General features: G+C 35.6%; 1 protein-coding gene across 4 annotated transcripts in view; it reads left to right on the top strand.

The window, feature by feature from the left end:
- Positions 1–12,551, top strand: part of TOP2B (DNA topoisomerase II beta) — a 57,902-nt gene that overhangs the window by 41,702 nt on the left and 3,649 nt on the right. Inside the window, exons 21-33 of one of the 4 annotated variants that reach the window (XM_048951362.1) lie at positions 336–567; positions 2,270–2,404; positions 2,884–3,084; positions 4,193–4,388; positions 4,576–4,667; positions 5,335–5,490; positions 5,656–5,739; positions 6,727–6,924; positions 7,269–7,413; positions 8,671–8,829; positions 9,348–9,555; positions 10,039–10,118; positions 10,421–10,531. In XM_048951362.1, coding sequence (XP_048807319.1) covers positions 336–567; positions 2,270–2,404; positions 2,884–3,084; positions 4,193–4,388; positions 4,576–4,667; positions 5,335–5,490; positions 5,656–5,739; positions 6,727–6,924; positions 7,269–7,413; positions 8,671–8,829; positions 9,348–9,555; positions 10,039–10,118; positions 10,421–10,531 — 1,997 coding nt within the window. Of the gene's footprint in view, positions 1–335; positions 568–2,269; positions 2,405–2,883; positions 3,085–4,192; positions 4,389–4,575; positions 4,668–5,334; positions 5,491–5,655; positions 5,740–6,726; positions 6,925–7,268; positions 7,414–8,670; positions 8,830–9,347; positions 9,556–10,035; positions 10,119–10,420; positions 10,532–12,551 lie in introns of all 4 variants that reach the window. The other 3 variants (XM_048951361.1, XM_048951364.1, XM_048951363.1) reach the window with 3 other exon arrangements.

Below are 12,551 nucleotides of genomic sequence, written 5' to 3'. Positions count from 1 at the left end.
ATTTTCAGAATCTAGATGACTTACATTGAAGTGTATGAATCGTGAATGCTTCAGAGAATGGTATTTCTGTAGATACTGTTATCAGTTATTAACATACTGTGTATATGTATAATTGGGAAGAAAGCAGACATTATCTGTTATTAGCATGCTATTCCATTGGGAGGAACTTTGTTTTCTCAGGAGGTGTGTTCAGTGTAATTTCAGCTTCCAAATGGCAAAGAGAAGAAGACATGAGAAAAATAGCTCATATTTGGACACACTGAGGGTTAAAGCAATTATACGTGTTACTAGTGGGACTCCAGTTAAACAGTTTTTTGTTTTCTTTCTTTTTAAAGCCCTTTAGCCAGGCTTCTTTTTCCATCAGTGGATGACAACTTGCTGAAATTCCTTTATGATGACAACCAACGTGTAGAGCCTGAATGGTATATCCCCATCATTCCGATGGTTTTAGTAAATGGAGCTGAAGGAATTGGTACTGGATGGGCTTGCAAACTTCCAAACTACGATACCAGAGAGATTGTAAACAACGTCAGACGAATGCTGGATGGCTTAGATCCCCATCCTATGGTAAAAATAATAATATGTACTAGCATTTTATACATTTGCTAATCAAACCTAATTTTATACTTAGGAAATGTAGTCATATAATTCTATGAATGCTTGATTATTGAAGTAAATGGGTTGAATTGTCCTGGTAATTGTGCATATGAACTTGACTGCTGGGAAGTGACTGGAGCAGTTCATCTTGAAAAAAAAAACAAACAGTGCAATTTATATATTTCCAGTTACTTTAGAGAACTTCTTGTTCTGTGTTGACTGGAAGTCTTCAAAATTTCAAGTCCTAAGGATAGTTATTTTGCATGGGAGTAGAGTAGAAAGTTGTGTCACAATTTCTTTTATGAGGTGCAACTACTTATCTTCAGCCAGATATAAAATTTCCACTGTCTCATCCAAATTGTACTCATCAACACGTCTGTAAGCATAGGAGAAGGTATTGTCACTGTTGGAGAAAATCAGCAGCTGCTGAGCTGTATGTAGCTTCTGCTCCTTTATTTCAAATTTTACAAGAAGTTCTTGGAAGTGGTATATATTTCAAAAAAACTTTGCACGGTAAGAATACTTATGTGAACCCAGAACCTCTGTAATCAACAGCTAAGGTAATTTATTTAACCTTTACTTTACAACTGATGGATAAATGGATATTGCTACTTTGTGTATCTAAGTCATAGAAGCAGAAACATCTCTGCTTAGGTCACATTTCACAGAATCACAGAATTGTAGGGGTGGAAGAGACCTCCAGAGATCATCGAGTCCAACCCCCCTGCCAAAGCAGGTTCCCTACACCAGGTGAACCTGGTGTTGGGAACCTGGTGTTTCATTGCCTCTGAAAGTGCACTGCCAATTTCCATGACTTAGTGAATTTTCTTTTTCAAATTCTTGGGAACAATAATTAGAATTTTTTTAATTAATGTGATCCATTGACCTTCCCTTAGGACTTCTAGGCCTTCTGTGTAGTCTCACAGTCATTTGAAGCTTCACTGTGATTGAAAGAGGCAGTTCTGCCTCCATCTAGCCCCTTTCAGTATTCTGGTATGTGTTTGTGGCTGCATGGTAAGCTGGATAAGGGAATCAATTCAGTTAAAGTAAATAATAACTGTAATTAAAAATCTGTCACCCCACTAGTTAATTTTTAAACTGGATGGGTTCCACTATCTTTGCCAAACAGCACATGAATAAAAAAATGGCTAGGGAAGGTAGCACAACTTCTCCATTTCTCTTAGTGTTGATGTAAACTTATAGTGATTATACTGGGGTGTTAATCCACTTTCTGTCATGCCTTAGCTGCGCTTGCTGTTTTCTGAAGAAAAAAAAAAATCCAAAAAGAAAACCAAATCAAAAAAACAATAAGCAACTTACATAAAATAAATTTTATTTAACAAAATTTTTAAATTTTATAAACAAAAAGAATCTCACAGCCAACAAACCAAACAAAGAGAAACACCACCTTCCTGGGTTCAGCTATATCTTCTTCATTACTTATCTACTCTTTAGATAATAAGGTGATTGCTTCTGTCACTTGCACATGTGTATCTTGTTTTTTTTTTTGCTGATGTTTTTACTATGAGATAAGATTATCATCAGCATAAGAGGCTGGTTGATGGATCTGCCCAATATAAAGTAATAGCTGTATGGTGCATGGGAAAGAAATATCTTCCATGACTTATTACAAAGTTTCTTAGCATTCCACTGGTTTTTATTGCAATTTCAGCTCCCAAACTACAAAAACTTCAAAGGAACCATTCAAGAACTTGGTCAAAACCAGTATGTAGTCAGTGGTGAAATATTTGTGGTGGACAGGAACACTGTAGAAATTACAGAGCTACCTGTAAGGACATGGACCCAGGTAAGTGACAGTAAAAAAATAAGAATAAAAAAATAAAATAATAATAATAATAAAAAATTTTATCCTACATGCAGGAGAACATTTTAGTCCACTTCTGATCATTTTATGTACATGGAAGGAAACATCATTTCATTCTTTTTGTTTTTTTCTGTCCCTTTGTAGGAGGGGGTTTTACTTGTGCCATCTACTGTCCATACTACAAAGAATAACTGCTTCTTTTGCTGAGTTAATACATAATCACCCCATTTTTATTTTTTGTTTTTTAAGTAGACCTTCCTGGCCTTGTAGAATGGCTCTTACGTTTTTTTCTAATCCCAGCTTTCATTTTGCAGGTAATACTGGTTTTGTAAATTATCATTGGTTTCAGCTGTGGTACACAAGTTGAAATCTTAGCTTCATTGTTAGCTTGGTTTAAAGAATTAGGAATTTTAAGAAGTTTGAATAAGTGTTTCTGTTTTTTGCTATCTTTTTCTTAATAGGTTTACAAAGAACAGGTTCTAGAACCCATGTTGAATGGAACAGAAAAAACTCCAGCATTAATCTCTGACTACAAGGAATACCACACAGATACAACTGTGAAATTTGTTGTGAAGATGACAGAAGAAAAGCTTGCACAGGCAGAAGCTGCTGGATTGCACAAAGTCTTTAAGCTTCAAACAAGTCTTACTTGTAATTCTATGGTAACTTTTTTATGTTTGGCTATCAGAATACTTACAGTTCCTTTTGTAAACTTGAATGGTTTTGTAGTGATTTTGGCATGACTGAACAAATCTCTCTTCATATTTGCTGCTGACAAAAAGTAACTTTGAACTATTTGAATTCATTCATCTTGGAGATAATGCAAGTCTTGATTTTCTGATCATGTTGGGCTACTTGAGTTTTGAAACATCACTGGAACTGTCTAGAATTCTAGTCCCTTTATGGCAGGTACTACTTTCAAACATTATCACAAAGCAAAACTACACTCATGCATGTGTTGAAAATGGTCTTGCTCAATCTATTGTATAGATTATTTTTGAAAAGCAAATGTGCCAAATCAAAGTGATTGTACTTCTCACAGTTTCAAATAACTGTATGAGCTACCATAAGAATCTTTCTGCAAGGGCTGTATTTGTGTAGGAATCAATCTGTCCTGGTGTAAACATCTTAAAGAGTTAGATGGCTATGTGAGTCCATTATGCATTCATCTACCAAACAGATGCTTTGGACAGATGGATTCCCCTAGGGGTGGATTTATTTCTTTCAGCTGACTATAGAGGGGTGCCCAGGGTGACTAGTTCACCTATAAATGTCTGAACTGGAGGTGTCAGAAGTTAGGCAGAATTGATTTTGCCTGTGATGTAAAAATGATTTATTTTTTTGTACTTGAACTTGAAGGATTTCTGAGATGTTTGAAGTGGCAGCTTTCACATCAGAATTTAGAGATTATAAACAATACTCTTCAGTTGTTATACAATTTTTTTGTGAATCATTATGTGTCTCTGAACTTGTGCTTTAGTACTTAGATAAAATTATACTTTCAGCTAGATTTTGGCGTCCTCTCTGTATACTGGTTTTCCTGCTTGAAGTTATAACCATAAATCTTATGTTAAGTTTGCTTGTGAATACAAATACAATCTATCCAGCTATGTGCTGTATAGTACCAGAAGCAGGTTTGAACTCTCAGTCTTCAGAATACTATTTGTCATGTAGTGTGTGTGTGAGAGCAATAGAAATAAACTCATACACAAAGATTAAAAATCTTGAGTTATGAAATCTCTTTCAAGCCATATATTATGTATTTTACAGGTGCTATTTGATCATATGGGATGTTTAAAGAAGTATGAAACTGTGCAAGACATTTTGAAGGAGTTCTTTGATTTGCGATTACATTATTATAGTTTACGTAAGGAATGGCTTGTGGGAATGTTGGGTGCTGAATCTACAAAGCTAAACAACCAAGCTCGCTTCATTCTGGAGAAGATACAAGGAAAAATTACCATAGGTGAGTAAGTACTATGTAAATTGGAATTGGGAGGAAATCTGGAAGTGATTTAAGTATAAATATATATATATAAAAATAATATATATATAAACTTATATATATAAATAAATATAAAATGTATTTCCATGTAAGACATTGACTTTCATGATGTTGATTTTTTCCTTTTTCTTTTTTTTTTGTATTGTAGAGAATAGATCAAAAAGAGATTTGATTCAAATGTTGGTTCAGAGGGGCTATGAATCCGATCCAGTTAAAGCTTGGAAAGAAGCACAGGAAAAGGTGATGATCAGAAATCTCTGGATATGTTTGATCCTATTGTAATAAATGATATTCAGTGATATTCATTTATCCATGTTTGTTTTGCACTAGTCTAATTAATTTATGACACAGCACTTTAAAAGATTATTCATTACTACTTTTTATTGGCTTTCATTCTTACAAATACAAACTTATGTACAATTATTGTTGCATAATGGTGGTATTCCACGCAGATAATTCTAAGAAGACAGCTAGATAATACAAAGGTTTAGAATGAGAACTTCATACGTTCAGGGTTTTTATAGCAGTTTGTATGCTGCTATACAAAACTGTGCTAGTTTCTACAGAAACAGATGTACCTGCATGTCCAGAGGGGAAAAATCTCCATCCTGTGTGAGATGGCTAGGAAGGTACCAGTTTCTGTAGGCAGCAGGATACAAGGCAAGTTGCTAACGTTAGGTTCAGCTTTGTATTCTTAAATCAATGATTAAACAGTCCAACCATAGAAAGTGACAGGAAGATGGCTTTTTGGAAAAGACAAGACAAATTTTGATGTTACTGAATCCATGTGGAAACACCTTACTCATTAAGGAAATACCTTAATCCACAAGGTATTTTGAGGAATTGCTGCTGTTCATTTATAGAGCTAAGATTACTTATGTGTCTAATTCTGAATATTTTACTTCAGGCAGCAGAAGAGGAGGACCCACAAAACCCAAATGATGATGCTTCCTCTGCTTCTGGGTCAACTTCTGGCCCTGATTTTAACTATATCTTAAACATGTCTCTGTGGTCACTTACAAAAGAGAAAGTGGAAGAGCTGATTAAGCACAGAGATTCAAAGGTTGGTACACTGTGAGAGGCTTATTCTGAAATGACTTAGTAATTACTGATGTGCCCAATTATGAATGTTCAGTTTAGGTAGTATTTACTAGGTTACTTCTATCTGATGATTCAGCCAACTCATAACTTAGAAACTTATATTTTACATGCTTCTTTCACATTTTAGGAGAGAGAACTAAATGACCTTAAAAGGAAATCTGCTTCAGACCTCTGGAAAGAAGACTTAGCAGCTTTTGTTGAAGAGCTTGAAGTATGTTTTATGAATCTTTCTAAAAATATATGTTAAAAATAAGCCAAAAAAAAAAAAAAAAAAGGAAAAAAAATGATTGAAACCAGATGGATCTCTAAATATAGGGACAAGTGGGAAATCTGTTTTGGGTGGTTGAGTTCTTATTTGTGGTCCTCAGGGATTGTTTCTTGCATCTGTACAGTACAATGATTTTTCCAAGTTAGTGAAAGAAAAATTACCAGGAACAAATTTGTTTTCAGATGACAAAAAAAACCTGGAAGTAGTAACTAGTAATTCTAGGTGATCTCACCTGTTGTGAAGCAGTAAGTACTATCGAATGGAAAGCCAGAAATCTAGGAACATAGGAACAAAGCATGTAGACCAGAAGTGCTAGGCAAAGGGCTTTTACCTTGCCTCATTAGGACCTCTGGAAAAAGGCAAAGGCGTGTTGGTGGGTAACTTGCTGAGCCTCAACTTTCAGTGTTCTGTGAAAGTGGCTGACGTAATCTTTTGAAGTAATGCAGGATAATACAAATAAGATGTTTATTTCTGTGTGCATTCATGGTGCAGCTGCAATTGGAAGTACTCTGTGTTGAAGCCTCAACTTCTGTAATAAAAAACTGATGGAAGGACTGGAAAATGTGCCTTATAAAACTTACTCTGAAAGCTAGCTGCTTGCTTTAAACACTGATGGACTGAAAAGTCACAGTACTACCTGGAGATATACATGAGGAACAGAAACTTGATGAAAGAAATATATTCCAAAGTGTAGAAAAGTTTGTATTTAGTTAGGCTTGAAAAAAAGTATAGTTCTTAACTACATAAAGTAAGGGAGAACTTACCAAATTAAGTGATTGATTTTCCATTAGTAAAATGTGTGCTGTAATGCAGATAACAATTAAGGGCAGTCTTCTGCTCCATGTTAATAAATACTGAAAAAGCACCACGTTCCACTTTGCCCTTACTGAAGATGAAACTGTTTCCCTCCCACCCCTGGTTGTTTGTTAGAAAGTGGAAGCACAGGAAAGAGAAGATGTCCTGGCTGGTATGGTTGGCAAACCAATAAAAGGTAAAGTCGGTAAACCCAAGATGAAGAAACTTCAGTTGGAAGAGACCATGCCATCACCATTTGGTAGAAGAATAGTTCCACAGATTACATCTGCCATGAAAGCTGATGCCAGTAGGAAATTGCTGAAAAGGAAAAAGGTAAACCAGCTGTTGCTGCAGTTAGATTGTTTAACTGCTTTATTTTTCTCTGCTGATAATACAAATCCAAACCACTAGACCCCATTTTGTACTGTATGTATGATGTTTTGCTAACTTAATGTGTAAAGAAATTAATGCTGGATTTATTTTTTGTTTGGATGCCTATTATGACTACTATTGCTGGGAATTTTTGTTTTGTTCTTCTATTTTTTTCCTTCCGATACCATTAAAATTGTCAATACAGTAGTCTACTTTCATTTATTCTCTTTTAAAAGTTGTATTGCAGTTTTTTGTTGAAATACAAAGGTATAAGTTTATTTTGACTAACTCGTTAATATTTTTAGGGTGATGCTGATTCTGTAGCAATAAAAATGGAATTTGATGAAGAATTTGGTGGCGTGCAAACTGAGGGTGGTGGGGATGACTCGGTGAATACAGCAGCCTCGGCAACTAAAATCCCTAAACTGAAGAGAGAGAAGAAGGAGCCTGGTAAGATATCCTGACACAATCATCACTAAGCTTAAACGAGTACTAATTTTGCATTAAGTGTATTTTAGCACACGATGAGAAGAGAAATATACCACAATAATAAGTATTTCATCTGATTTTCTTCCTTAAAGAGATGCATGGAAATACTTTGAAACACTTTAGTATTACTTACAGCATACATGGAAATTAAAAGCCAGGTAGTCAGCGCTCAGGTTAAACATGTAGGCACTTCTGTTATGGTTCTCTAGTTATAGTAACTCACTGAAGTTTCTTTTAAGTATTCTGCTTCTCTTGAAGTGGGGGATCTTCTGTTTTCTACTTATGGTTTTGAGGGGAAGGGATCTAAATCACTGAATATGTGAATAAAAAAAAAAAAAAGCAAATTATTTTTTCATAATTAGATTGTGTACAAATGAAAATATGTAACACGTATGTTCTCTGCCACTAAGGGCCAAGCCCTGATCTTCTGGCTCAGTGTACAGTATAGCTTGCAGAACTTGATTAAACAAACTTATTTTCTGACTGGCATATTCAGTCATGGTGACTTTTAAAAAGTTGCACACTATGGTGTGGCAAACTAATCAATGTCTATATTAACTCTCTTTTTTCTCTATTAATAGGAATTTATTATTACTGTTTCAGAAATATTGTGATTATTGGGACAGAGGTGTGACAGGCAGCAATTAAACAGAAAGCTAAAGGAATAGAGAGAATATTTGAGTATGAATAGATAACCCCCATGAATAGATAAGCACCCTGAGTGCAGTTATGACTGAATCCACCCTCATCAGTGTTGAGCCAGAGTCAATTAGTCCAGCTTTACCTGAGCTTGCCCTGCAATTGTATTGTGCCACCTCCAGATGAGTATCCCCTGCTTCCCATGTTAATTGGATTTTTCCAATAATCGTACCTGACCCAATTCTCTGAATAATGGAAAAACTGTTCTTTTCCTGAAAAGCTCCAGTAACCTTTTAAAAATGGGAATTTGAGTGCTCAGGAACTAAAACTTCAAATTAGAGACTATTATGCTTTTCTGTCTTAGAGCAAATTTGTTTGGCAGCAGGAGGTTGTGAAATTTTCTTCACGTTCTTAAATTTTCCTTTAGGAAGTAAAACAAAACTTAAAATGTTTAAAGAAAACTTTTGAAGATGAATTATGCTAAGTATATGCAACATAAACAATTAGAAAAGGCAGAAGTAGTGTTTTTTTGTTATTTTTTTCTTCCCTGACTGTTAAAGATGCTTTAACTTGTTACAGGTACTAGAGTAAGAAGAGCACCATCATCTACAAAATCCAGTGCAAAAAAAGTGAAGAAACGAAACCCCTGGTCAGATGATGAGTCCAAGTCTGAAAGTGATTTAGAAGAGAGTGAGCCTGTGATTATTCCAAGAGACTCTCTGCTTAGGAGAGCTGCAGGTACTCCAGTTTTTGTGAAATGTGCACTGTGGCAGAAAGTTTAAACCTTACATATTAACCTATGTTTTATTTTGACCACAGCCTTCCTTAAGGACATCATCTTCTGCAGATAACTTGCACTGCATTCTCTTCACTGTGATGTTTGTGAAAAAACCCTTAATGGCAAGACCAAGAGTACTGGGAAAGATTTTGTAACTTGATCCAAAAATCTTTCACCTCATCCAAAATACTAGAACAGAAATTACTCAAAAAAGCTGTGAATTACACAAGATATTGAAAAGGAATACCATTACAGAGAAATAACTTCAATGCAATTATATTGTCCAACATGGCCCAAAAACCTAACTGGCTGCAAAAAAATAACTGAAAAAATCTCTAATAAGCAGAAGTATCAGAGACCTCTTTTTCCTTAAGTCTTTTGTAATCCGAGGCAGGGATTGCTGAGTGACTTCTCCTTTAATTTATTTATGTGGTAGTGTAACTATATTGAAATGTGTAAATATGTATTTTTCTTCTAGCTGAGAGGCCTAAGTATACATTTGACTTCTCAGAAGAAGAAGATGATGCTGATGATGACGACGATGCCAACAATAATAATGATTTAGATGAGCTTAAAGTAAAAGCCTCTCCAGTTATAAATGACAGAGAGGACGAGTTCGTTCCCTCAGACAGTTTAGAAAAAGATGAATATGACTTCTCTCCAGTCAAATCAAAGCCATCTCCAGAGTAAGTACTGTAACTCAGCAGTATATTTTTTAATAATTGTTTTGGATACAGAAGTCTCTAAACAAAACTGAGGGGATATTGATTAATTATTAATCTACACATAAGATGCGAAACAAAACGTATACATTTCTGAGGAGGAATGGAAGTGTGTATTATCTCATCATTGCAATTGACTTGGGAAGACATGGCTTACCAAATTGTGTCAGTAATGTCATCCCTTAATTGTATTTAGTAAAATTTTTTGTTTTCCTCCTTGAACCAACTTGGTATACAGAACTGTAGATAAAACTGTAATACTGTTAATTTAAATTGTTACAATGCATGACAGAATAGAGATTTTATTAAGGATTTGCCTGCTGAAATGCTAGATACGTGCTATATTGCAAAAACAATAGTTTAATCTCTTATGGATGCTATAATGTCTGCCTATTTCAATATGTAGTTAACGCAATTTATGCAATTTCTTCTTGTGTCTGGAAGTAGAAAAATGTCTCAAGAGAAGAAAAATCAAGACTTTGGGAACATTTTCTCATTCCCATCTTACTCTCAGAAGACAGACGATGGTGAGCTTGTTTTCACTGATCTATTTACTGTTATGGAATATGTGTGGGGTTTCATGTCATAAGTAGAAACTTAATGCAGTAATTTTAAGAGTAGTGGTATTGAGATTTATGCAGGGGAAAAGGAATCAGAGGTGCTGATCCTGAGAGGAGCACAGCTTGTACTGTAGGTACACGGTACGCCCATAGCCTGGCTGTAGTATCAGAAGAGTGGATCTGTGGGATTGATCTTGAATGTAACCAATAAGGATGATTTAAAATATGCAGTGAACAAATCTTATTCTGAACATACTCTGTGGTTATAGATACAACAAAATTGGACAGTGATGAGGAGGATTCTACTCCTGTTTTCTCATCACCTTTCGCCCCAAAACAAACAGAGAAAATTCTAAGTAAAACAGTAGCTGCTAAAAAAGGTAAGTGTAGGATTACCCTGTAAATCAAACCTTTTTTGAAGTTCTTCACTTCCATCTTTGCATCATCTCTTCACCATCATCATCATCTTAAAAGTGGAAATAGCATTCATTTATTTCAAATTCAGTGGCACTGCAGGAGGGGGTGTGAATTTCTCCCAGCTCCTTAATGATATTAAATTCTGTCTACAATAATGTCAATACTTACTATGTATGGAGCTCTGCCTTTTAGTTAAACTAATGAAAGGCTTTAACTCTCAGGGAATAAATGAGCCATGATGTCCTTCAGGTTGAAGATAGTCTTCTATAATGCATCTAACTTATTAACGTTAGAAGGAAGGGCAACAGTGCAAAGGAGGAATCCCCAGGAAGTACTTAAGTCCTAAGCAGCCCATGTAGCTGCCATAGTGGTACGTGGTTGTAGTTTTTGATACAGAGAACGGAAGGCTACCCTTACACTTCAGAGGCAGAAGTTTCTTCATTTCTTAGTCAGGCTTTTAGAACTGGCAATTCGCATGTTCTTAAACCGTGGAATTCAGGACAGTTCCAAGAGCAAGTTCATTACTTGTATAGGTTTCATTAGTTGTGCATGGATATTTGTTGGAATAAGTTGTTCAAGCACTGTGTTCCTTGGAGAATATTGGCATATATACTGTTATCTTTCTACTTCTAAAGGAGAGCTCTGAGCCTGTTTCTGAATACATTTTAAGGATTATATCAAATGCTTGCCATAATTAATGCTGAACCTAAGTTGAAAAATTGTTGTCTTCTTAGCAGATAATAGACTGCAGGTTTTTTCTGCTTTCAAATCTTTGCCTTGCTTCTATTACTTCTTTCAGATGACTTCTTTTTTTTCTTTCTTCTTAATAGTCTCTCATCCAAAAGCAATTTTTTTGACTGTAATATGGTGGTCAGCTTACAGCTGAACTTAATACATTAATATCACAAAAAGATGCCTCCAGAAAATCTGCAAGAAAGCAGCCAGTTACTATAATTAATTTACTTTATTAAAAATGAGGAAAAAATTATCTTGTTTTATGGGTTAGGTGCCAGGGATTTGCAGCATCCATTCACCCTCCCCTCTTTGCTTCCATAGTTCTAATCTGTCTCACTGACATTGTGCTACTCTAATTGAATCAGTGAACGTCTGACTGATTCTCAAACACTTGAAGACTTTTTAATCATCAATAGTAAAGTTCTATAATACAGTGAATGAAGATTATTTTTAAGTCCTTTATGATGAACTTCTGTTTTAAATACAAGACCTGTGTATGTAGTAGCATGGATGCAACTTAGCATTCAACCTCTCTCCCTTTCTCTTTTGTGAAGGTGTAGATGCAATTAGTTGTCACTAACATAGCTTTGAAACTTTAAAACACATTTGTGATGTTTCTGAGTGCTGATTAACCTTTACTCTTACAAAATAGGTATCAACAGGCTTTTGTTCAGGGAAGAAGAGTTATACTTTTGTCTCAGTAGTAGTCTTAGGGACGCAATTTCCTTTTTAGTGCACGAAAATTCACAGCATTCAGCAGTTTTCATCTTCTCCCCTTTGCCTAAACTATACATGATCACAGTTTCTTTGACAGTGCAGTGCTAAATCAACACAGTTATTGGTCAGCTGGTATTCTTTTAGTCATGTCCTTAGTGCTGTGTCCATCTTCTGATATCCACTCACTCTTGGTGAGTGCCTCACAGGGTGTATAGCCAAGATGTTATAATCACAATATAATTGTGTATAATCAATAGATATCAAGATGTTATAATCACAATATAATCAAGAGAGTAAGGCAAAGCAGACAACGATCACAAAAAGAGAATAAGTGGAAGAGCTTACCCTTCAGCTGAGCTCACCAGAAAACACCAAAAGCGGGGATCTCCAGAAGAGATCCTTCTGCACTGGTAGCCAGCTCTTAAATAGGTCCAGGAGGGCTGGAGCCTGGCTCCACCCCTTCCAGCAGCACAGTGAATTGCCTTCACCTGTGCTCCTCTGGCTGACTCAAGGCTCACCTCAGGTGATCAA

Source organism: Lagopus muta, chromosome 7 (genome assembly GCF_023343835.1).
Source record: "Lagopus muta isolate bLagMut1 chromosome 7, bLagMut1 primary, whole genome shotgun sequence".
Lineage (NCBI taxonomy): Eukaryota > Metazoa > Chordata > Aves > Galliformes > Phasianidae > Lagopus > Lagopus muta.
Note: the sequence above shows the minus strand (reverse complement) of the source record. Positions and strands in the feature narration are given on the sequence as shown.